Raw genomic sequence first — 25,909 nt, forward strand, 5'->3', positions numbered from 1 at the left:
AATTGTATTTATGCACAGACTTATCACAACAAATGAATATGAGAGTATGTAGTACAATTACTCTCTTACACACACACACACACACACACACACACACACACACACACACACACACACACACTTTTCATATACTTCAGTGAAGTAACCAAATTAATAAAATATTTTTATTAATTTTAAAAGTCAACAGGAGGTTATTAAACTAATTTTATTCATTTTAAAAGTGAATGAGAGGTTATCAGGAAACAAACATGCCACCCAACAGCAAGTTGGCGAGCGCTCTCAGTAATGAGAACTATTTACACGTACAGTTTGAGTTGTGCCGAGATGCAGATAACAAACCGAAGAGATGATCATTAACAAAAGTTACTGAATATTAATTGAAGTTAAGCTACTGAACTGATGACAGAGTGTAAATCTAATTGTTGATGATTTAACAAAAAGGAGAAAATAATAAATGAAGTTGGCTCATATATGAGTAAGAGGTCTATACATAATGAAACTTTAGGCATCTAACTTACCAATTTCCAAATGAAAAGGTGGTGATGCACAAATGGTGGAAGTATTTAATTTTAATTCAAAGCAGCAACGGACATTACATTTGCTATTGAAGTTCACCAGCTTCTTACGGATACAGAGTGCTTACCGGCAAATAACAGTAAAGTTAATCCAAACATTTAAAAATGCAATCACAAGGAGCATCAAATATGATGATATAACAAGAGTCAACTTGTTATATTGAGTGCCTTGTTTTCACTATACATATATTCGCAATGTGAACGCACCAGAGACATATGTTCATTCTGTACACAGCCACGTTCTGCGACATTACAAAATTATACCTTTGCTTTGTTTTGTCATCGTGGTTACTGTATCACTTTTGATTCTAATGCGAAAGAGTGTTTTGTTACTTGGTTCAGAGTTTGTTCTGCTCTGTAATTTTCAGTAAAACACAATTACAAACAACAGGTTATGGATGCAAGCAACTGTATAAATATCTGTTTTCGGAATTCACTGTGTTTGGTGTTTGATCAAAGGGTTATTCAAATGAACTGTGACACTGAAGTTGTGAGACTCAAGTCCTGGAACGATCATTTTTTCATTAATCTTTTGTGGAAAATCTTCAGTCTCATTTTGAATGAAGCACTATAATTCTGTATTAAATTTAAATCTACAAGAAGATGCATAAATTTAACACCTACAGTATCCCGAAATTTTTACAGTAAGAATTTTCAACAGTTTAAATAACAGCTGCAAATTATTTTTCATACTGAAAAGCTCTCGATCTCCTGGAGGTGAAACCAACGCCAAGTGAAGCTGGCCAGAGTCAAACAGCCGAAAAAAAGTTCTTTATCACTTGGAGGCGAAATCAAGGCTAAGTACAGCCAGTCAGAGTCAAACAGCTTGGGATGACTTAAATGCTAAGACGATGCTCATTCTATCTACTGTGATTGAATTTGACTAACTGCATTGTGTCATGATGTGCACAAATGCTGCCAAAATGTGGGTCAAACTGAACACACACACACACACACACACACACACACACACACACACACACACACACACACACACACTTCTCATGAAATATCACAAGGTAGTGATGCATACCTAGTTATGATTTCTTACCTGTGAAAGATCATCGGCCATTGGAGGCACCATAGCATGGGGTGGTGGCGGCCCCATTCCAGGAGCCATTGGGGCAGCTGCCATAGGAGGCGGTTGTTGGTGAGGTGGTGGTCCCATACCCATTTGAGGTGGTCCCCACGCAGGTCCTGGTGGAGGCATTCCACCAAAACCAGGAGGGCCATAACCTGGAGGACCTGGAAATCCTGGTGGAGGCATGGCAAATGGAGGTGGTCCACCAAAATGTGGTGGAGGTGGGCCTCCAAACGGAGGTGGCATGCCAGGTGGAGGACCTTGCATCATACCTGGAGGTGGTTGCATTGTATTTGGCATAGCTCCCACTGCAAAGATATCACTCAATGTAGTGAGCTGACAGTAGCATGTAGATTTGGAAACAAATTGTAAGCACAAGGAATAGAAGTTATTCTAATACAACTACATATTCAAAACCAAGCTACGTATAATAAAATTAACATTGTAACTATCAACTTTACAGAAAAAATTCAAATTATGCAAAGAATTTGTGAAGTAGTTATTGTATACCTCAGTTTCACTATTACACCACTACAATTGGGAAGTTCTTAGTAGTTTATGTGCTGACAAAGTTTTCTTTAGGGAATTCAATACCAATACTCATTTCCAGTCTCAGGCTTCTCTATTTTGAAGCTCACATTTATTCCCTTTATATTTGACAGACTAACATGATATGTTTGAAAACAACTTTAAATATTCAGGACTTCCATTTCATGATTCAGTTACTGGTACATAAATGAGTGACTTTCTTTAATAGGGAAACAAATACCACATTAAATCTAAATCGGGATATTTGACCTCTCTTTCAGATACAGTTCGTTACAATCACAAACTAAGCATTTTGCCTGGACGAAACAACAGTGTACATTAAGTGTGTGTTTAAACGCAATTCGAAGATCCCACGCATACTTTAAAGAAAAAGTATGGTAAATGAAATGATTTTTCTCTCCATTTACAGCCGAAAATGTATGCTACTCTATTAAATGTTAACTCAAACACACTTCATTTATTTTATTCCCTCTATGTGACTCTTTACTAGTATACGTGTTTTCAATTCTTGACTCTCACTTCATTCTGTCATACAGGACACATTCATTACATTCAGTCATCCATGAACTAAAGCTAGCAGTTCTGGTTGATACACTATCTTTTAAAAGAGAAAGAAAGAAGGGTTAAATTCTTTCTTGCAGCCATCAGATTTTTCATGAGTGCCATCTCTGGTCCCTAGTAGGGCAGACACTGTGGCACCACTTGTTTCTTCCTATGCCGTATACGTTATGAACAGGTAGAGTCATAATGTACTTGTTGAATTCTCAAGAAAAGTTTGTGAATGATTACACTATTGAAGTTCAGTTGGGGAACTGATGTGTCTGTTTGGGACTAGGATTATGTCATATAAAATACATACATACAGTTACATGCTGCCAATGACAATGAAAACAACTTGCACATATTCACAGACCCCTCACTGAACTTACATTATCCCCACATCATGTCAAAGCGATCAATGAGACTAATGTACTTCTTATGTATTAAAGAATGATATCACGATTTTTCTACATCTACATCAATACTCCACAAACCACCATACGGTGCATGGCAGAGGGTACCGTATACCAGTACTAGTCATGTCATTTCCTTTTCTGTTCCACCCGCAAATAGAGTGAGGGGGAAAAAAACTGTCTATATGCCTGCATATGAACCCTAATTTCTTGTATCTTACCTTTGTGGTCCTTACGTGCAATGATATGTTGGTGCCAGTAGACTCATTTGGCAGTCAGTTTCAAATGTCTGTTTTCTAAATTTTCTCAATAGCATTTCTCGAAAAAATTGTCGCCTTCCCTCCATGGATTCCCATTTGAGTTCCCGAAGCATTTCTGTAATACTTATGTATTGTTCGAACCTGCTGGCAACAAATCTAAGAGTCCGCCTCTGAATCACTTCGATGTCTTTCTTCAGTCCAACTTGGTACGAACCCCAAACACTAGAGTAGTAATCAAGAATAGGTTGCACTAGTGTCCCATATATGGTTTCCTTTATAGGTGACCTGCTCTTTCCTAAAATTCGCCCAAAGAAGTAAAGTTGACAATTCGCCTTCCCTACCACAGTTCTCACATGCTAATTCCACCTCATGTTGCTTTACTCCCAGATATTTGAACAACTTGACTGTCAAGTAGGGCACTAGCAACACCGTATCTGAACATTACAGGTTTGATCTTTAGCAACAACGTATCTGAACATTACAGGTTTGATCTTCATACTCATCCGCATTAACTTACATTTTTCCACATTTAAGGTTAGCTGCCATTCATTACACCAACTGGAAATTTTGTCTAAGTCGTCTTGTATCTTCCTACAGTCACTCAACTTCCAACACCTTACCGTACACCATGGCATCATCAGCAAACAACTGCAGATTGCTGCCCACCCTGTCCAGAGAACAACAGCTGTCCTATCACACTCTCCTGGGGCATTCCTGGTGATACCCTCGTCTCTGATGAGCACTCGCCGTCGAGGACAACATACTCAGTTCTATTATTTGAGAAGTCTTTGAGAAACTGGCATTTCTGTGGGCTTATTCCATACACTGGGGCATCATGTCAAATGCTTTCTGGAAATCTAGAAATATGCAATCTGCCTGTTGCCCTTCATTCATAGTTCTCAGTATATCATGTGAATAAAGGGAAAGTTGAATTTCATATGAGGGAGGCTTTCTATCATGCTGATTCACGTACATAAGCTTGTCAGTCTCTAGAAAGTTTACTATATTCAAATTGAGAATGTTGTTGTTGTGGTCTTCAGTCCTGAGACTGGTTTGATGCAGCTCTCCATGCTACTCTATCCTGTGCAAGCTTCTTCATCTCCCAGTACCTACTGCAACCTACATCCTTCTGAATCTGCTTAGTGTATGCATCTCTTGGTCTCCCCCTACGATTTTTACCCTCCACGCTGCCCTCCAATACTAAATTGGTGATCCCTTGATGCCTCAGAACATGTCCTACCAACCGATCCCTTCTTCTGGTCAAGTTGTGCCACAAACTCCTCTTCTCCCCAATCCTATTCAGTACCTCCTCATTAGTTATGTGATCTACCCACCTAATCTTCAGCATTCTTCTGTAGCACCACATTTCGAAAGCTTCTATTCTCTTCTTGTCCAAACTATTTATCGTCCATGTTTCACTTCCATACATGGCTACACTCCATACAAATACTTTCAGAAAAGACTTCCTGACACTTAAATCTATACTCGATGTTAACAAATTTCTCTTCTTCAGAAACGCTTTCCTTGCCATTGCCAGTCTACATTTTATATCCTCTCTACTTCGACCATCATCAGTTATTTTGCTCCCCAAATAGCAAAACTCCTTTACTACTTTAAGTGTCTCATTTCCTAATCTAATACCCTCAACATCACCCGACTTAATTCGACTACATTCCATTATCCTCGTTTTGCTTTTGTTGATGTTCATCTTATATCCTCCCTTCAAGACACCATCCATTCCATTCAACTGCTCTTCCAAGTCCTTTGCTGTCTCTGACAGAATTACAATGTCATCGGCGAACCTCAAAGTTTTTATTTCTTCTCCATGGATTTTAATACCTACTCCGAATTTTTCTTTTGTTTCCTTTACTGCTTGCTCAATATACAGATTGAATAACATCGGGGAGAGGCTACAACCCTGTCTTACTCCCTTCCCAACCACTGCTTCCCTTTCATGTCCCTCGACTCTTATAACTGCCATCTGGTTTCTGTACAAATTGTAAATAGCCTTTCGCTCCCTGTATTTTACCCCTGCCACCTTTAGAATTTGAAAGAGAATATTCCAGTCAACATTGTCAAAAGCTTTCTCTAAGTCTACAAATGCTAGAAACGTAGGTTTGCCTTTCCTTAATCTTTCTTCTAAGATAAGTCGTAAGGTCAGTATTGCCTCACGTGTCCCAATATCTCTACGGAATCCAAACTGATCTTCCCCGAGGTCGGCTTCTACTAGTTTTTCCATTCGTCTGTAAAGAATTCGTGTTAGTATTTTGCAGCTGTGGCTTATTAAACTGATTGTTCGGTAATTTTCACATCTGTCAACACCTGCTTTCTTTGGGATTGGAATTATTATATTCTTCTTGAAGTCTGAGGGTATTTCGCCTGTTTCATACATCTTGCTCACCAGATGGTAGAGTTTTGTCAGGACTGGCTCTCCCAAGGCCGTCAGTAGTTCCAATGGAATGTTGTCTACTCCGGGGGCCTTGTTTCGACTCAGGTCTTTCAGTGCTCTGTCAAACTCTTCACGCAGTATCGTATCTCCCATTTCATCTTCATCTACATCCTCTTCCATTTCCATAATATTGTCCTCAAGTACATCGCCCTTGTATAGACCCTCTATATACTCCTTCCACCTTTCTGCTTTCCCTTCTTTGCTTAGAACTGGGTTTCCATCTGAGCTCTTGATGTTCATACAAGTGGTTCTCTTCTCTCCAAAGGTCTCTTTAATTTTCCTGTAGGCAGTATCTATCTTACCCCTAGTAAGATAAGCCTCTACATCCTTACATTTGTCCTCTAGCCATCCCTGCTTAGCCATTTTGCACTTCCTGTCGATCTCATTTTTGAGACGTTTGTATTCCTTTTTGCCTGCTTCATTTACTGCATTTTTATATTTTCTCCTTTCATCAATTAAATTCAATATTTCTTCTGTTACCCAAGGATTTCTACTAGCCCTCGTCTTTTTACCTACTTGATACTCTGCTGCCTTCACTACTTCATCCCTCAAAGCTACCCATTCTTCTTCTACTGTATTTCTTTCCCCCATTCCTGTCAATTGTTCCCTTATGCTCTCCCTGAAACTCTGTACAACCTCTGGTTCTTTCAGTTTATCCAGGTCCCATCTCCTTAAATTCCCACCTTTTTGCAGTTTCTTCAGTTTTAATCTACAGGTCATAACCAATAGATTGTGGTCAGAGTCCACATCTGCCCCTGGAAATGTCTTACAATTTAAAACCTGGTTCCTAAATCTCTGTCTTACCATTATATAATCAATCTGATACCTTTTAGTATCTCCAGGGTTCTTCCATGTATACAACCTTCTATCATGATTCTTAAACCAAGTGTTAGCTATTGAGAATATCTTCAAGGATTCTGCAGCAAATCGAAATTAGGGATATTGGTCTGTAATTTTGCAGGTCCATTCTTTTACCCTTCTTATATACTGGAGTCACCAGTGCCTTTCTCCAGTCACTTGGGACTTTGTGCTGGATGAGAGATTCACGACGAATGCAAGCTAGGTAATGAGCCAACACCATAGAGTGCCCTTTGTAAAATCGAACTGTGATTCCATCCAGACCTGGTATTTATTTGCTTTCAAATCTTTCAGTTATTTCTCTACGACAGGATTGCTTATTTCTATGTCACCCATATAGGAGTCTGTCCCATGGTCAAATGATGATACGTCTGTACGATTCTCCAGATTCCTGAAACGTGAAATTTAAAACTTCAGTTTTCATTTTGCTATCTTCAACTGCCACACCACACTGGACAACAAGGGAGTGAATGGAAGCATTAGACCCACTTAGTAATTTTACGTAAGACCAGAATTTCCTTGGGTTCTCTGCCAGGTCATTTGCTAGGTTGTGACAGTGGTGGTAACTGTATGCTTCGCACATAGATCTTTTCACAGACACCCGAATTTCTACTAACCTTCAATAGCCATTATTTCTGATGACAGAAGTGTACAGGACTGACTGAATATTTGCTTGCCACAGACATGTGGAGAAGCATATGCTGACCTCACCTATTCACAGGACGACGTGAACTACTACAACTGGCACATGCAGAAAACATTTGCAGCGTCAATTTCAAGACTTTGCATGAATTTATCGTGTGTTCACGTTTGTACATCACCGTTTGGTTCTGGATTTGCTACAACTAAGATTGTCGGTCTTGGTTTATTTGTTGGACACGTTATTCTGCTGTGCCATCCCTGTTGTCTGTCTGTAAGCTTGTTTTGTCCTGTTCACTCTTGGCAACACGCTGCTGACACCCTAGGCCAGTTGGCCAGTATCTGCTGGTTCTATAGTTCTTTCTAGTCTTTCTCATACTACCTGTTACTACAGGAGTACTGTTTAAGTGGAGTTGGAATGTAAATCAGAGCCCTTTCATTTGAAACAAAGTCTTGAATGTGAATGGTCTTATTCACCGAAATGTCTTCAATAAAAAGTTGATTGTGGTAAAGTTTAATTTCTTCACACTGTGTCCACAGCCTCAACATAGCTTCTAAATAATGAAACCTTTTTAAAAACCACCAGAGGCTATCAATTTTATTATGCAAGATGCCTTTATTGCACCATGTATATGAATCACATTACTTGCCAATTTCGGCTTTTGACCATTTTCAAATGTATAGCATTCGTGATGCGTATGTCACATAAAACTTGTTCACATATGCACATATGCCGGGAGTTTACATATATGGTTTTCCAGAATGGGTACATCACATCCTGACTAATTTGTAGAACAGGTGTTGGCCAATCACTATTTGATGAGCAGCATTTTTCATGACAATCAGTCACTGAACTTCACAATAAATACATTGCTCCATTATTGATCACCTGCATAATTGTTCTAAATTCAGTTTTTCATCAAGATTATTTGCACAGCACTTTATCAATTGATAGAACAGACACTGTCTTCACAATCATCACTGCCCCCTGTATATCACTCTAGCCAACAAATTTCTTCCTAGTTTCTATCCAACCAAGACACGTACACAGCGGAGCTTCAATTTTACGTTCTGCGATTTTACGTTTTTGGCGATTCTACACCATAAATTTACAGCTCCTATGAAAAACCCAAAAGATCAATGCTAAAAACTCCCCAATTTTACATTTCTTTCAAGTAAAGTTCATCTCGATCCTACACTTTTACTTGATGCCTTGGTTGAATTTCTCGCATTTTCACGCTATTAACATTTGATGTGACTGATGAATTATAAGTAGCATAAAAGACAGACAGTTCACACCACTGGTGGTGGCGGCGGGGAGATGTGAAAGAGTAAATGCTGATGTAATCCATGATCTGCAATGCCAACCGAAGTTGCAATGTTTAGGTTCACCGCGCAATTATGATACGAGTACTGTTAGGTTGCAGCGGCAATGGAAAAACAGGACAGGCAGTATGAAGTGTTCAGGACTGAGCCCATACGTGATGAAGGGGCCCAGGTGCCACTTTTTCTTGTGCTACTTATAACTCGGCCTCATCCTCTTGCAAGCATTTCCAATGTACTGTATTCAGCAACAATACTGGTCATCAATCTTTAAATTCAAACACTGAGTCTTGAAGAATATGCTCAGCCAGAATAAAGGAAACATCAGCCATTTCCAGCTAGTCAGCTCCGATTGCCTGGCGACTTGTTACATCATCCAACAGCCAGCGTACCCTCCACACCACACTAAATACTAGCTTACACAATGAGACTGGATTGCACACAACTGCCCTATCAGCCACTGTGAATGCATGGCGTGCTTTTTCACAGCCTGTTGGTGAAGCTAAACTTTTTGACAAAACTGGTTGCACAGGTATGGAGGTTAGGTGTGTCGGCGGAGAGTAAACAAACTAAAATATAGAGGGGAAAGGAGGAAACTGCTCACTTTTTTGGTATCAATGCTATACATAGATATTTGTAGGACTTTTAATGACACTGACTACAAAGACTAGCAGTGACTTACTGCTGCACTTGAGACTGTCATAAGCAATCTGAATATGGATTCATAGACAATATATAGGGTGGTCCACTGATAGTGACCGGGCTAAATATCTCACGAAATAAGCATCAAACGAAAAAACTACAAAGAACGAAACTCGTCTAGCTTGAAGGGGGAAACCAGATGGTGCTATGGTTGGCCCGCTAGATGGCGCTGCCATAGATCAAACGGATATCAACTGCGGTTTTTTAAATAGGAACCCACATTTTTTAAAAGGTCTGCTTGTGTGTGGGCGCGCGCGCACGCACGCACACGAATGAATGAGTGTACAGGAAAGCCTAGGCTGTAGGGAAGGAACCGTTTGATATGAAATGGGTGGCAGCTATCATAATGAAGGCCTTCCTGGCAAACGAATCTGCTCCAGTCCTGAATCCCTGAACCATTACACCAACAACCTGAAAACAGCTTTCGCATCCCGCAACTACCCTCCCAACCTGGTACAGAAGCAAATAACCAGAGCCACTTCCTCATCCCCTCAAACACAGAACCTCTCACAGAAGAACCCTAAAAGTGCCCCACTTGTGACAGGATACTTCCCAGGACTGGATCAGACTCTAAATGTGGCTCTCCAGCAGGGATACTACTTTCTCAAATCCTGCCCTGAAATGAGATCCATCCTTCATGAAATCCTCCCCACTCCACCAAGAGTGTCTTTCCGCCGTCCACCTAACCTTCGTAACCTCTTGGTTCATCCCTATGAAATCCCCAAACCACCTTCCCTATCCTCTGGCTCCTACCCTTGTAACCGCCCCCGGTGTAAAACCTGTCCCATGCACCCTCCCACCACCACCTACTCCAGTCCTGTAACCCGGAAGGTGTACACAATCCAAGGCGGAGCCACGTGTGAAAGCACCCACGTGATTTACCAACTGACCTGCCTACACTGTGACGCATTCTATGTGTGAATGATCAGCAACAAACTGTCCATTTGCATGAATGGACACAGGCAGACAGTGTTTGTTGGTAATGAGGACCACCCTGTGGCTAAACATGCCTTGGTGCACGGCCAGCACATCTTGGCACAGTGTTACACCATCCGGGTTATCTGGATACTTCCCACTAACACCAATCTATCTGAACTCCGGAGATGGGAACTTGCCCTTCAATATATCCTCTCTTCCCGTTATCCACCAGACCTCAATCTCCGCTAATTTCAAGTTGCCGCCACTCATACCTCATCTGTCATTCAACAACATCTTTGCCTCTGCACTTCCGCCTCGACTGACATCTCTGCCCAAACTCTTTGCCTTTAAATATGTCTGCTTGTGTCTGTATATGTGTGGATGGATATGTGTGTGTGTGCGCGAGCGTATACCTGTCCTTTTTTCCCCCTAAGGTAAGTCTTTCCGCTCCCGGGATTGGAATGACTCCTTACCCCTTAAAACCCACAACCTTTCGTCTTTCCCTCTCCTTCCCTCTTTCCTGATGAAGCAACCGTTTGTTGCAAAAGCTTGAATTTTGTGTGTATGTTTGTGTGTCTATCGACCTTCCAGCACTTTTGTTCGGTAAGTCACATCATCTTTGTTTTTTTTTATAGAGGGAAACATTCCACATGGGAAAAATATATCTAAAAACAAAGATGATGTGACTTACCAAATGAAAGCGCTGGCAGGTCGATAGACACACAAACAAACACAATCATACACACAAAATTCTAGCTTTCGCAACCAACGGTTGCTTCGTCAGGAAAGAGGGAAGGAGAGGGAAAGACGAAAGGAAGTGGGTTTTATGGGAGAGGGTAAGGAGTCATTCCAATCCCGGGAGCGGAAAGACTTACCTTAGGGGGAAAAAAGGACGGGTATACACTCGCACACACACACACATACACACACACATATATAGACACTAGCAGACATATTTAAAGACAAAGAGTTTGGGCAGAGATGTCAGTCGAGGCGGAAGTGCAGAGGCAAAGATGTTGTTGAATGACAGGTGAGGTATGAGTGGCGGCAACTTGAAATTAGCGGAGATTGAGGCCTGGTGGGTAACGGGAAGAGAGGATATATTGAAGAGCAAGTTCCCATCTCCGGCGTTCGGATAGGTTGGTGTTGGTGGGAAGTATCCAGATAACCCGGACGGTGTAACACTGTGCCAAGATGTGCTGGCCGTGCGCCAAGGCATGTTTAGCCACAGGTTGATCCTCATTACCAACAAACACTGTCTGCCTGTGTCCATTCATGCGAATGGACAGTTTGTTGCTGGTCATTCCCACATAGAATGCATCACAGTGTAGGCAGGTCAGTTGGTAAATCACGTGGGTGTTTTCACACGTGGCTCTGCCTTTGATCGTGTACACCTTCCAGGTTACAGGACTGGAGTAGGTGGTGGTGGGAGGGTGCATGGGACAGGTTTTACACCGGGGGCGGTTACAAGGATAGGAGCCAGAGGGTAGGGAAGATGGTTTGGGGATTTCATAGGGATGAACTAACAGGTTACGAAGGTTAGGTGGACGGCGGAAAGACAAAATGGTTCAAATGGCTCTGAGCACTATGGGACTCAACATCTTAGGTCATAAGTCCCCTAGAACTTAGAACTACTTAAACCTAACTAACCTAAGGACATCACACACATCCATGCCCGAGGCAGGATTCGAACCTGCGACCGTAGCAGTCCCGCGGTTCCGGACTGCAGCGCCAGAACCGCTAGACCACCGCGGCCGGCCGGCGGAAAGACACTCTTGGTGGAGTGGGGAGGATTTCATGAAGGATGGATCTCATTTCAGGGCAGGATTTGAGGAAGTCGTATCCCTGCTGGAGAGCCACATTTTCTGTGGGAGGTTCTGGGTTTGAGGGGATGAGGAAGTGGCTCTGGTTATTTGCTTCTGTACCAGGTCGGGAGGGTAGTTGCGGGATCTGTTCAGTTTGGAACTGGTATAGGGATGTTGGGAGTAGGATTAAGGTTTTTTAAAAAGAATTGAGATTGTTGGGAGTAGGGTTAAGGTTTTTTAGAAGAATTGAGATGCAAGGCTGGAAGTCAGAAATTCCTGGAAGGTTTGGAGAGGGTGATTTTGAGGAAGAGGAGGTGGGTCCCGCTGCAGCGGAGGACGGAACTGTTCCAGGCAGGGTTCAATTTGGATAGTGTCTTGGGGAGTTGGATCATTAAGAGTAGGATTAGGATCATTTTTCTTCGTGGCAAAGTGATATTTCCAACAGAGAGTACGAGTGTAGGACAGTAAATCTTTGACGAGGGCTGTTTGGTTGAATCTGGGAGTGGGGCTGAAGGTGAGGCCTTTGGATAGGACAGAGGTTTCAGATTGGGAGAGAGGTTTGGAGGAAAGGTTAACTACTGAATTAGGGTGTTGTGGTTCCAGATTGTGTTGATTGGAATTTTGAGGTTTTGGAGGGAGTGGAGCTGGAAGTGGGAGATTGAGTAGATGGGAGAGACTGGGTTTGTCTGCAATGAGAGGAGGTTGAGGTTTGCTGGAAAGGTTGTGAAGGGTGAGTGAGGTGGGAAACCAGGAGATTGGATAGTTTTTTTGAGGTGGAGGGTGGCATGCTGTTCTAATTTGCGGTTGGCCTGTAGGAGGATGCTCTGAACAGCCGGTGTGGATGTGGGAGAGGAAAGATTAAGGACTTTTATTAAGGATAAGAGTTGACGGGTGTGTACATTGGCTGAGTTGATGTGTAGGTGAGGGCAATGGATTGTTCAGTTTGGAACTGGTATAGGGACTGATGGAACGAAGGGTTGCAGCCAGAGATGGGAACTGTAAGTGTAAGGCCTTTGGGGGTAATGCCAAATGTCAGACAAGCCTGAGAAAATAGAATATGGGAGCGTAATCTGGCTATGGCGAAGGCATGTTTGCGGAGGGAATGTAAATAAAACTTAATGGGGTCGTTGTGGGGTGGTTGTGAGGGTGACATGGTATTAGAAGGTGGAAAGTGTAACATGAGGTTGAAATGAAAATGAAAATAAAAATATATGGGGAGAGATAAAGGTGAACTGGAAAGTAACTGGAGATCTGGTGTGAAAAAAGGCGAAAAGGTGTTGGTTAGAGCTGGGCTATGTTGGTCTTGGGTTGGTAGACAACGATGTGCACAAAGGTTAGGTGGTTGTGTTGCTGCCAAAACACATTAAAGGACGGAGAAACTCGGGAAAATTTCGAAAAAACTGCGTGTAATGTATTAAAAGGAGTGGTTTTGTGGTGGCAGATTATGAAAATGAGGCTAACAATTGTCTGACGAAGAAATAATGACGTTAAACCCTGTGGGAAGCGCCTAAAAATTATCAGTTATGTGGGAAAAACGGAAATGGAAATAAAGCAAAAGTTATTAGAACTGGCCAAAATGGTTGTTTAAAAGGCGAAACGAACTGTTTGTGAACTAGAAACGGTGGATTTTATAGCAGCGGTAGTGTTGAAAGTGGCAAAAAAAATTTTTTGGTTATGGTTTGGAAGTGGGTTACGTATTATTGAGTATATATAGGCGGGATAAAATGTATAGCAGATTACGGTAAAAAGTAGAAGGTGAACACAAAGTGAAACTACTGGCAAAAACAGAAAGAGAAAATAAGACGACAGAAAAGATTTCGAAATACAACAGTGACAATAACAAACGTAATTGTTGGGTTCAAATTAATGATATGAATATAATAGAGGGAAACATTCCACGTGGGAAAAATATATCTAAAAACAAAGATAATGTGACTTACCAAATGAAAGCACTGGCAGGTCGATAGACACACAAACAAACACACAAAATTCTAGCTTTCGCAACCAACGGTTGCTTCGTCAGGAAAGAGGGAAGGAGAGGGAAAGACGAAAGGAAGTGGGTTTTATGGGAGAGGGTAAGGAGTCATTCCAATCCCGGGAGCGGAAAGACTTACCTTAGGGGGGAAAAAAGGACGGGTATACACTCGCGCACGCACGCACGCACGCACGCACGCACACACGCACACACGCACACACACATATAGACACTAGCAGACATATTTAAAGACAAAGAGTTTGGGCAGAGATGTCAGTCGAGGCGGAATATATATGAGAGAGAGAGAGAGAGAGAGAGAGAGAGAGAGAGAGAGAGAGAGAGAGGCAGGAAGGGGTCATTTCAAATTACAATAGGGAATGAGGTTCTTCAGCCACTATAAAACAATTATCATACAGCTGTTTTTCCCTTACTTTCGTAACATTTTACACAATCATTTTCCACTTTTATTTTGAGAAGCAAGCAAGTTAAAACATTTTTCGTGAACATTACAGGGTTATAAATATAAAATCAAATCGGGTTAATGCAGGAGTAGGTTTAATAATGAACAAAAAAAATAGGAGCACGGGTAAGCTACAATGAACAGCATAGTGAATGCATTATTGTAGTAGAGACAGAAACGAAGCCCATGCCTACCACAGTTGTACAAGTTTATATGCCAACTAGTTCCACAGATGACGAAGAGATTGAAGAAATGTATGATGAAATAAAAGAAATTATTCACATAGTTAAGGGAGACAAAAATTTAATAGTCATGGGTACTGCAATTTGATTGTAAGAAAAGGAAAAGTAGTAGGTGAATATGGCCTGGTGGAAAGGAATGAAAGAGGAAGCCGTCTGGTAGAATTTTGCACAGAGCATAATTTAATCATAGCTAACACTTTGTTTAAGAATCGTGGGAGAAGGTGGTATATGTGGAAGAGACCTGGAGACACTGGAAGGTTTCAGATAGATTATATAATGGTAAGATAGATATTTAGAAACCAGGTTTTAAATTTTAAGACATTTCCAGGAGCAGTTGTGGACTCTGACCACAATCTGTTGGTTAGGAACTGTAGATTAAAACTGAAGAAACTGCACGAAGGTGGAAATTTAAGGAAATGGGACCTGAAAGAACCACAGGTTGTAAAGAGTTTCAGAGAGAGCATTAGGGAACAGTTGACAAGAATGGGGGAAAGGAATACAGTAGAAGAAGAATGGGTAGCTTTTGAGGGATGAAGTAGTGAAGGCAGCAGAAGATCAAGTAAGTAAAAGGACGAGGGCTATTAGAAATCCTTGGGTAACACAAGAGATATTGAATTTTACTAATGAAAGAAGATGATTTAAAAATGCAGTAAATGAAGCAGGCAAAAAGGAATACAAACGTCTGAAAAATGAGATTGACAGGAAATGTAAAATGGCTAAGCAGGGATGGCTAGAGGACAAATGTAAGGATGTAGAGGTTTATCTCACTAGGGGTAAGACAGATACTGCCCACAGGAAAATTAAAGAGACCTTTGGAGAAAAGAGAACCACTTGTATGAATATCAAGAGCTGAGATGGGAAAGCAGTTGTAAGCAAAGAAGGGAAGGCAGGAAGGTGGGAGGAGTATATAGAGGGGTCTATACAAGGGCTATGTACTTGAGGGCAATATTACTGAAATGGAAGAGGACGTAGATGAAGATGAAATGGGAGATACAATCCTGCATGAGGAGTTTGACAGAGCACTGAAAGACCTAAGTCGAAACAAGACCCCGGGAGTGGACAACATTCCATTAAAACTACTGATAGCCTTGGGAGAGCCAGCCCTGAAAAAGCTCTACAATTTGGTGAACAAGATGTATGAGACACGCAGAATACCCTCAGACTTCAAGAAGAATACATTAATTCCAATCCCAAAGAACTCAAGTGTTGACAAGTGTGAAAATTACTGAACTATCACTTTAATAAGTCTCAGTTGCAAAATGCTAACATGAATTCATTACAGACAAATGCAAAACTGGTAGAAGCTGACCTCAGGGAAGATCATTTTGGGTTCCATGGACATGTTGGAACACGTGAGGCAATACTGACCCAACAAGGCAAACCTACATTTCTAGCATTTGTAGACTTATAGAGAAAGATTTTGACAGTGTTGACTGGAATACACTCTTTCAAATTCTGACGGTGGCAGGGGTCAAATACAGGGAGTGAAAGATTATTTACAATTTGTACAAAAACTAGATGGCAATTATACGAGTCGAAGGGGCACGAAAGGGAAGCAGTGGTTGAGAAGGGAGTGAGATAGGCTACAACCTTATCTAGTATTTAACTCAAATCTGTATATTGAGCCAGCAGCAAAGGAAACAAAACACAAATTTGGAGAAGAATTTAAAATCCATGGAGAAGAAATAAAAACTTTGAGGTTTGCCGACGACATTGTAATTGTCACTGACAGCAAGTGACCTGGAAGAGCAGTTGACCAGAAATGAGAGCGTCTTGAAAGGAGGATATAAGATGAACATCAACAAAAGCAAAATGAGGCTAATGGAATGTAATCGAATTACATCAGCTGATGCTGAGGGAATTAGATTTGGAAATGGAACACTTAAAGTAGTAGATGAGTTTTGCTATTTGGGAAGCAGTATAACTGATGATGGTCGAAGTAGAGAGGATATAAAATGTAGACTGGCAATGGCAAGGAAAGCGTTTTGAAGAACAAAAATTTGTTAACATTGAGAGTAGATTTAAGTGGCAGTAAGTCTTTTCTCAAAGTATGTATATGGAGTGTAGTCATGCATGGAAATGAAACATGGACGACAAATAGTTTAGAAAAGAGGAGAATAGACGCTTTCGAAATGTGGTGCTACAGAAGAATGGATAGATCACGTAACTAATGAGGAGGTACTGAATAGAATTGGGGAGAAGAGGAACTTGTGGCACAATTTGATTAGAAGAAGGGATTGCTTGATAGGGCATATTCTGAGGCATCAAGGGATCATCAATTTAGTATTGGAGGGAAGCATGGAGGGCAAAAGTCATAGAGGGAGACCAAGGCAGGAATACACGAACAGAAGGATGTAGGTTGCAGCAGTTACTTGGAGATGAAGAAGCTTGCAAAGAGAGTAGCATGGAGAGCTGCATCAAACCAGTCTCTGAACTGAAGACCACAATAACAATAAGTAAAGGAAATTAAAATGTGCAGTACAAAGTGTACACAATGATTTGTGGTAATGAATGTCATCAGTTGTTTAAAAAATCACAGTTTTGTAACAGCAAGCAAAAAGTCTCAAAAAATGGAAATTGGTATATGGGTACAAGGTAATCTAGCATATTTTCCAACATGGTACATCCACAAATTGCGTGTCGAAACGTGTTCTTGAGAAATCTTTACTTTGCACTCACTCGGAAAAAAGCAAAAATTGATTAACATTGTGAATTAAACCGAAAACTGCGGACTACGGTGAAAGCTGTCAAACTCTAATATTTGGGGGGAGTGTGTTTTCCTCCTGTTACTCTGGTGACATGAGCACAGTAACATCTAGTGTATTGCTTGTAAATATCTAGCGGGTGAGCTCATTTTGTGTATGTGGATTGAGTACGTTTCACACTACTACTTGCAGGAACTGTAGTAATCATGATGTAATGGTGCTGTGAAGGCAACCAGAAACAAGGCTATCGATTTGTTGATCACTGAAGTGCGGAGTTGATCTTTTATGGATGTGTTAGTGACAGGAGAATCTCGGTTGTGGGAGAACTCTTTACAGTAATGTGTTTGTAGTTGCACAGTACATAAAATATTTGTGACAAGGAAGAATATGAATGTTTGCTCATCGTTTCACTTACTGCAATACAAGCTGTCCTCTTAAGCTGCTTCCTAGCCAACCACTCAGAAATCACCACATATTTGGAAATGGATGGTCAAGTATTATTTCATCCTTTGTTCTCTAATCAGACAGAAATTTTGAACAAGATCGAATATTGCTGAAAATACTTGTATTACACTCATAACAAAGTCCTAGAATATGTTAACAACACTAAGATGGAAAATAAAGTTAGCATATAACAGAATGCGAACTTCCCACCTCTAACTCTGTAAAGTAGGACTTTACTCATTATGCTATAGATCAACCGTATGATTTTTGTCTCTTTTTCTCCGTTATTACAATATCTCTTGATGCCTTATGTCTTTTATTCTTTATTAACATACATTTAATGATAAGGGTGATGTGTTTGTGACATATTTTCAAAGTACTACGGCTTTGAAACAGCATACTGTGGCGCGCACACACACTACAAAGGAAATGAATAATAGAAATGCATACACAGTTCACTGGGGTTGTTAACATGCACTCACAAAAATCGATAATCAGAAGTCCACCAGGGACATAATGACTGCAAAAAGTAGTGTGAAGTCTAATCAACCCTGCATGTGTTAAGCCTAGTTTACACAAGAACACTGGCTTGCGCCACACATTGCATGCAAGTAGTTTTTTATGTGTCTGAAGACAGTCTATGCTTCAGTGTTGTCATTTTTTGAGTGCCATAGTAGCATGTGAAATGAAAGTTTTGGCAATTGTAAGAGTTGTGGCAGAGTTAATCTTGTTTGCATGAAACCACCGCAGAAGACAAAAGATGAGAAAAAGAAAGAAACATGTTCGGGTTGATGATTGCATAAAGAAAAGATATCAGATCAGTTGCTCACCAAACTTGCTGAAAGAAATGGTACTGGAAGACTTTATAAGTTATTTTAATCATATGTACTACTGTTTGTGAATAGGAATCACTGCTGTGACGTTTTAAATATTTTAGTATTGATGAAAGAACTCATCTTTTCAGATTTCTGTAGCCTTTTATCCTGCCAACTATTTTCCGTAACAAAGAATCAGCCAACTCAAACCACAGGATTTGAGCCATGTAGATGTGGGCTGTTCTGCAGATAGATGTTTTGTTCGCCTGTATTTTTTTTTTTTTTTAATTTATTTGCGTATGTACTCCCGTAATTTTAATTGAATGGATTTTGCCCTGCAGCTCATACATGGTGGTCCACTGATTGTGAGCAGGCCAAATATCTCACGAAATAAGCGTCATACAAAAAAACTACAAAGAACGAAACTTGTATAGCTTGAAGGGAGAAACTAGATGGCGCTATGGTTGGCCCGCTAGAAGGCGCTGCCATAGGCCAAACGGATATCAACTGCGTTTTTTAAAATAGGAACCACAATTTTTTATTACATATTCGTGTAGTATGTAAAGCAATATGAATGTTTTAGTTGGACCACTTTCTTCGCTTTGTGAAAGATGGCGCTGTAATAGTCACTAACATATGGCTCACTAGGTTTTTTAAATTAAAATACGGAACGTAGGTACATGTGAACATTGTATTTCGGTTGTTCCAATGTGATACATGTACCTTTGTGAACTTATCATTTCTGAGGACGCATACTGTTACAGCGTGATTCCCTGTAAATACCACATTAATGCAATAAATGCTTCCGTCAACCTCAATGCATTTGCCAATACGTGTAACGACATTCCTCTCAACTCTGAACAGCGAGTAGTTCTCCGTCCGTAATGTTCGCACATGCACTGACAATGTGCTGATGCATGTTGTCAGGCGTTGTCGGTGATCACGATACCAAATATCCTTCAACTGCTTGTGTCTGTATATGTGTGAATGGATATGCGTGAATGGATGTGTGTGTGCGCGCGCGTGCGAGAGAGAGAGAGAGAGAGAGAGAGAGAGAGAGAGAGAGAGTATACCTGTCCTTTTTTCCCCCCTAAGGTAAGTCTTTCCACTCCCGGGATTTGAATGACCCCTTACCCTCTCCCTTAAAACCCACTTCCTTTCGCCTTTCCCTCTCCTTCCCTCTTTCCTGATGAAGCAACCGTGGATTGCGAAAGCTTGAATTTTGTGTGTGTGTGTGTGTGTGTGTGTGTGTGTGTGTGTGTGTGTGTGTGTATCAACATACCAACGAATCACAGCGAGTGAAACCAAAGCAGATGTTTACAGTACAATATAGGCTGCTGCCGGAGATGAAAAACAGCCTCGTGTCTCAGCCAACTGTCGCCAGGGCTGGCTACCCGAGCATCGCCGATTGACTGCAGCGCCAGGGGGTCAGGATCAACAAGTGAACTGTTTTCCTATGTCACCCACATGTTTGAAAGTAGCCTCAGAAGATCCATCCACCACCAGCCAGAAAGCAGTTAGACACTCTCCACCTGGACTTGTAGGGATCTGCCATTCAGGGTGCAACATCCAAGCACGACATCTGCTGGTTGTCCCGGATCATCAGAAAATGTAGCTTTGGACTATGAATCAAGAGTTTCGTGTAATGGTGGTCTGTCCACCCTGGACAGCCTTATGGTAATGCTGTGCCGACCGCTCTCTAGCAGTTTTGTTTCAATCTTTTCTTTGGTGGGCTTTCTTGAGTGAGGTACTTGTGAGGAAAACATTATATTTTACATATAATAGAGGGAAACATTCCACGTGGGAAAAATATATCTAAAAACAAAGATGATGTGACTTGCCAAACGAAAGCGCTGGCAGGTCGATAGACACACAAAGAAACACAAACATACAAACAAAATTCAAGCTTTCGCAACCAACAGTTGCTTCATCAGAAAAGAGGGAAGGAGAGGGAAAGACGGAAGGATGTGGGTTTTAAGGGAGAGGGTAAGGAGTCATTCCAATCCCGGGAGCGGAAAGACTTACCTTAGGGAGAAAAAAGGACAGGTATACACTCGCGTGCACAAACACACACACATCCATCCACACATACACAGGCACAAGCAGACATTTTGTTATTCTTCTGTTGTAAGATCCAAAGTGGGATCTATACCTTGTTTCTTGCTTAAATTGTGTTTTGTTTTGACTTCTTTGTCAACATCAGCGAGTTCTTGTTAATTACTTTTTCCCAATAAAAACAGATTCAAGAATACCATTAGAATTTTATCTCTGCTACTGCAGACTGCAATGTGCAGTTAATTACCATATTTTTCACTACTACAAAAAGAACAATTATGTGGTGTTCCTCTTCGTTAATTTCATGTATTTTTACACCTTTTCTTCCATCATGGTAAAATAAGTTTTCCTGTATCACAACCAATAAATGCAGCACATTAGAAAGATTCTCTTGGTTAGAGATTTCTTTGCATGTATCAGTAACATCAAAGAAAAGAACTACTAAAGGGTCAGTCAAATAGATAACTGGTCATCCAAGCAGGCAGATAGCACTGTTGCAAAATAATACGAAAAATATAAGATTTCAACTCACCAAATACACTGACGTGACAAAAGTTATGGGATACCTCCTAACATCATGTTGGACCCCCTTTTGCGTGGCGTAGTACAGTAACTCAACATGGCATGGATTCAACAAGTTGTTGGCAGTCCCCTGCAGAAATATTGAGCCACGCTGCCTCTATAGGGATCCATAATTGAGAAAGTGTTGCCGGAACAGGATTTTGTGCTTTGACTGATCTCTTAAAATTACGTCACATAAATGTTCAATGGGGGTCATGTCAAGTGAGCTGGGTGGCCAAATCATTTGCTTGAATTGTCCAGAATGTTCTTCAAACCAATCATGAAAAATTTTAACTTTTTGACATGGCGTACGCTCAGCCAAAAAATTTCCATCGCTGCTTGGGAACATGAAGTCCACAAATGGCTGCAAATGGTCTCCAAGTAGCCAAACATTCCATGTAAAAACAGCTCACACCATTATGGAGTCACCACCAGCTTGCACAGTTGTTGACAACTTGGGTCCGTGGCTTCGTGTGATCTGTGCCGCATTCAAATCCTGCCATCAGCTCTTACAAACTGAAATCGGGACTCATCTGACCAGGCTTTCATTTTCCAGTCATCTAGGGTCAACTGATATGGTCACGAGTCCAGGAGTGGTGTTGTAGGCGATGTTTTGGTATTAGTAAATGCACTCGTGTTGGTTGTCTGCTGCTTACCCCATTAATGCCATATTTTGCCACACTGTCCTAATGGACATGTTCATTGTACGTCCCACAGTGATATCTGGGGTTATTTCATGCTGTGTTGTGCTTCTGTTAGTCCTGACAACTCTACCCAAATGCCGCTGCTCTCAGTTGTTAAGTGAAGCATAATCAGCCACTGCGTAGTCCGTGATGAGATGTAATGTTTGAAATATGGTACCTTTGCCACTATTGACACTGTCGCTCTCTGAATAGTGAATCGATGATTCCCGAAATGGGATGTACCATGCATCTAGCTCCAACTTCTATTCTGTGTTCAAAGACTGTTTATTCCCATCGTGTGGCCATAATCACGTAAGAAACTTTTTCACATGAATCACCCAAGTACAAATGACAGCTCCGACAATGCACTGCCCTTTTATGCCTTGTGTATGTGCATCTCTGCACACACACACACACACACACACACACACACACACACACACACACACACACAGAGAGAGAGAGAGAGAGAGAGAGAGAGAAAGAAACTGTTTTGTCTGTCTGATGAAGGACTTAGTCCATTAGCTAATAATATCTAGCAGTCTTTTTCAATAAGCCTGCCTGCCACCCTATGCCTCCTTTATCTTTTGAGAAGCAATCTGTCCTTTTCATATTATTGTTATTCGATCTCAGATTTTCCATTGTTTATAAACATAATACCATTTCCTTCCATGGACTCATATTTTGTGATATATAGGTATGGCATTTACAGTACAAAAACATTTGCACTCACCTATCCAATTAACCTCTCTGCTTCAACATTTTTCACACCTGTACCCACTTGTCCACTGCGATCTCTGTAGAAAATCACAACCGGCCAGTAGACCCCCCATACAAGAGTAGTCTAAAGTAAGCATCCATGTCCTGCTTGAGGAGAATGGTGCTATAGCATACAATGCAGGCCGTGGGCATTGCCTGCTCCCTGTTTCACTGAGCATTAACGCCTACCTGGTGGGCCTTGAGGTGGTCCATGATGTGGAGGCCCTCCTTGCTGATCAGGACCGCCATCAGGTTTATGCGGAGGTCCCCCCGGAGGTCCAAGTGTTGGGGCATGACCTTGCTGCTGCTGAGGTGGTGGACCTTGACCTTGATTTACTCCTGCTTGCTGGGCCATCACTTCAACCTTTAATTAAATTTCAAATGATAATCACAAATTGTCTTTTGCACTCCTCACTCTACACTTGAAATGTACAATAACATTTATCCTACCCAAACTGTATTTATCAATGATCAGTCTAGTGACTGGTCAATTTCAAGCCACTATCACACCAAATGAAACATTACCCCCCATTTGGTAAAAACACATTGGTATGACAGCAAAATTGAGCACATGCACACAGACTACCAGTGATACTATGTCACTGAAAACTTACTTCAGTTACTTAATTTTGCTCTCTGTATTGGTTTAAAATCCTGCTACAACTCTAAATGTGTTCAAATTTTATTTTGTGGAGCACAATATATGGTCTAAGTTATTACATATGCAACATAATGATCAATGGGCCAATTGTTAGTAAATATATCGTACACAAGGAAAAATATACCAGAACAAGCAATAATTATAAAGTACTCAAGTCAAGATTAGCAGTTACAGGTTTTATGCATTTCAAACCCAGTGATTTCTAAAACCACTTTTCCTGTACTTTATTTCATCACCATCATTTTGATCGAGACCCCACACACATCAACAATATGCCTCCTCTGCTGTGGTCTACTTCTTGCACTATCCCACAAATCATCTTTTAATATTAATCTATAGCAGATGCCCACAAAGTCTATCACTCCATCTTTCTCTAGGCCTGGCTAGAAACCACCTTTTCCCAGAGAGAGAGAGAGAGAGAGAGAGAGAGAGAGAGAGAGAGAGAGAGAGAGAGAGAGAGATTCACAGCCTGCCGGAGAGGTGGGTGAAATGTATAAATTGCAACAGAGATTGTTTTGAATAAAATATTGTTTATGAGTTTCAAACAACAGATGTGTACTTATTGCAACCAAATTCCAGTTTCATACTTTTGCACCTGGTAAGTTTACGGAGACAGATGAATCTGATAAAGATCATATTGCTCAAAGCCCATATTTGAATCAAATGAAGAAACTTGTGAGCAAAGGTTGTTTTAGTTTCTATGAATTCTTAAAAAAATGAATTGCTACCTGCTTCAAGGTGATCATGTACACCCTCATCAAATCGTAATTGCAAAAGAAGTCAAACAATGGTAAGAAAGAAAGAAATGAAGAGGTAAGGGAACTGTATAGAGTGCTCTGAAAAAATATTCATCAGATAAATTAATGGTAAATATAAATGGCTAAAATTTAAATCGGTCTGCACGGTATAAATATCATTTAAAAAATCTAAACAAACTGAAAAAAAATCATTAACCACACCATTTCTGGTAACCTTCAGACAAGTTTTTCTACATAAAAACGAACACCAGCAAAGGAAGTGTCTTACCTGTTCTTGTGTGATGACTTTGACATTAGGGCCCTCGGGCTTGGTCCATGTTGTCTCTCTGGTCCGAGCATTATAAAAGTAAGACTTGCCTTCACCAGTTTTTGTTTCAACCCAGATGTCTCCACTAAGATCCATACCGGGCATCACATTCTGAAAACCAGCAATAAACTACCTCACTTATCGATAATCAGTAATAATACAAAAACAACGTAATAAAGCCCAGCACTAAACCAAAATCGACAAACCATACCAAAATAATGCAGTTACACAAACATAATATTACTTCAGTTCGGAAAGGTGATATACGGCAAAAAATGATATATAACTCATCACTGTAATTTTTACATTTGACACGAGGCAACAGAGCACCAGCATTTATAAACTTTAAACATCTAAAGTAAATAAACAACAACTTTCAATATATATAATTTCTACCAAAGTCACTAAACAGTGAAACAGAGCAACAATAAATATATATTTGTAAAAGAATGGTTTTCATTAGACTTTCAAAAAGAAGAAAAAGCAAACAGCTTCAGCCGGGAAATTTGATGGTTGCTGAAAAGAGTATGAAATAGATTAGACATTAATATACGAGGAAGCAGGTGATACAGTTGGTAACAATAATTGATACCAAACAATGAACCTAATGAACAAGGATTACAGTTTAAAACTGAAATAACCAGTCCAATGTGTTTCAGAAATTACAGGAAAGTCAGTTATGAGTAAAAACTGACTCTAGAATGTCATCCCAGATTGCTTCTCAAAACATGTCTCAGGCTGCGGAAGCAGCAGAACGTGTCACTGTGTCACATAGGTAAGTCAGAGGAGAGATGAAAAAACAGATATCCAGGAATTAAAATGTGCATTTCCGTGAACTTTTGGGTGGTTATATGGAACAACTACAGTTCCGAAAAATGGTACAAATAGATTTTTTCTTTTTCTTTTACCTTTACAGGCAGATTTATTCCTTTAATATGTTATGAATCATCATCTTACCTCATAATACTGCTGCTACTGTTTCTGTCTGGACTTCCATATCTGTGTTTTACTGAATGTTTTATTCCACATGAATCACTGACATACATAGTTGCAAGCGTTTGCTACACCTTATGCATCCAACACACAAACCAGTGCTTCATGACGAAAAAGGTCAACAGATTTTTGTATGTCGTGCACCACTCTAACGAACATATTTTCCACGAACTATGAGCACCTGTTTCTTTTCCAGAATAAAATTCCTACTTTCTTTGTTTCCAACACTAACATCATTGCTGTATTTCTGAGTGCAGAATTACAAACAAAATTGTTATGAAAGAATAAATGCCATCTACATATACAGAGTAACTAAATTCCTTTTAAGACATTGAGGACTTGTAGTAGGGTTCACAATGGTTTATTTTAATATAGGAAC

General features: G+C 40.6%; 1 protein-coding gene across 1 annotated transcript in view; it reads right to left on the reverse strand.

Moving 5' to 3' along the window:
• LOC126201124 (transcription elongation regulator 1) overlaps positions 1 to 25,909 on the reverse strand; it is a 266,120-nt gene that overhangs the window by 157,518 nt on the left and 82,693 nt on the right. The window contains exons 4-6 of the mRNA XM_049936763.1: positions 24,499 to 24,648; positions 23,001 to 23,175; positions 1,627 to 1,964 (exon numbers count right to left, since the gene is read on the reverse strand). Coding sequence (XP_049792720.1) covers positions 1,627 to 1,964; positions 23,001 to 23,175; positions 24,499 to 24,648 — 663 coding nt within the window. The remainder of the gene's footprint in view (positions 1 to 1,626; positions 1,965 to 23,000; positions 23,176 to 24,498; positions 24,649 to 25,909) is intronic.

Source organism: Schistocerca nitens, chromosome 1 (assembly GCF_023898315.1).
Source record: "Schistocerca nitens isolate TAMUIC-IGC-003100 chromosome 1, iqSchNite1.1, whole genome shotgun sequence".
NCBI classification, from domain to species: domain Eukaryota; kingdom Metazoa; phylum Arthropoda; class Insecta; order Orthoptera; family Acrididae; genus Schistocerca; species Schistocerca nitens.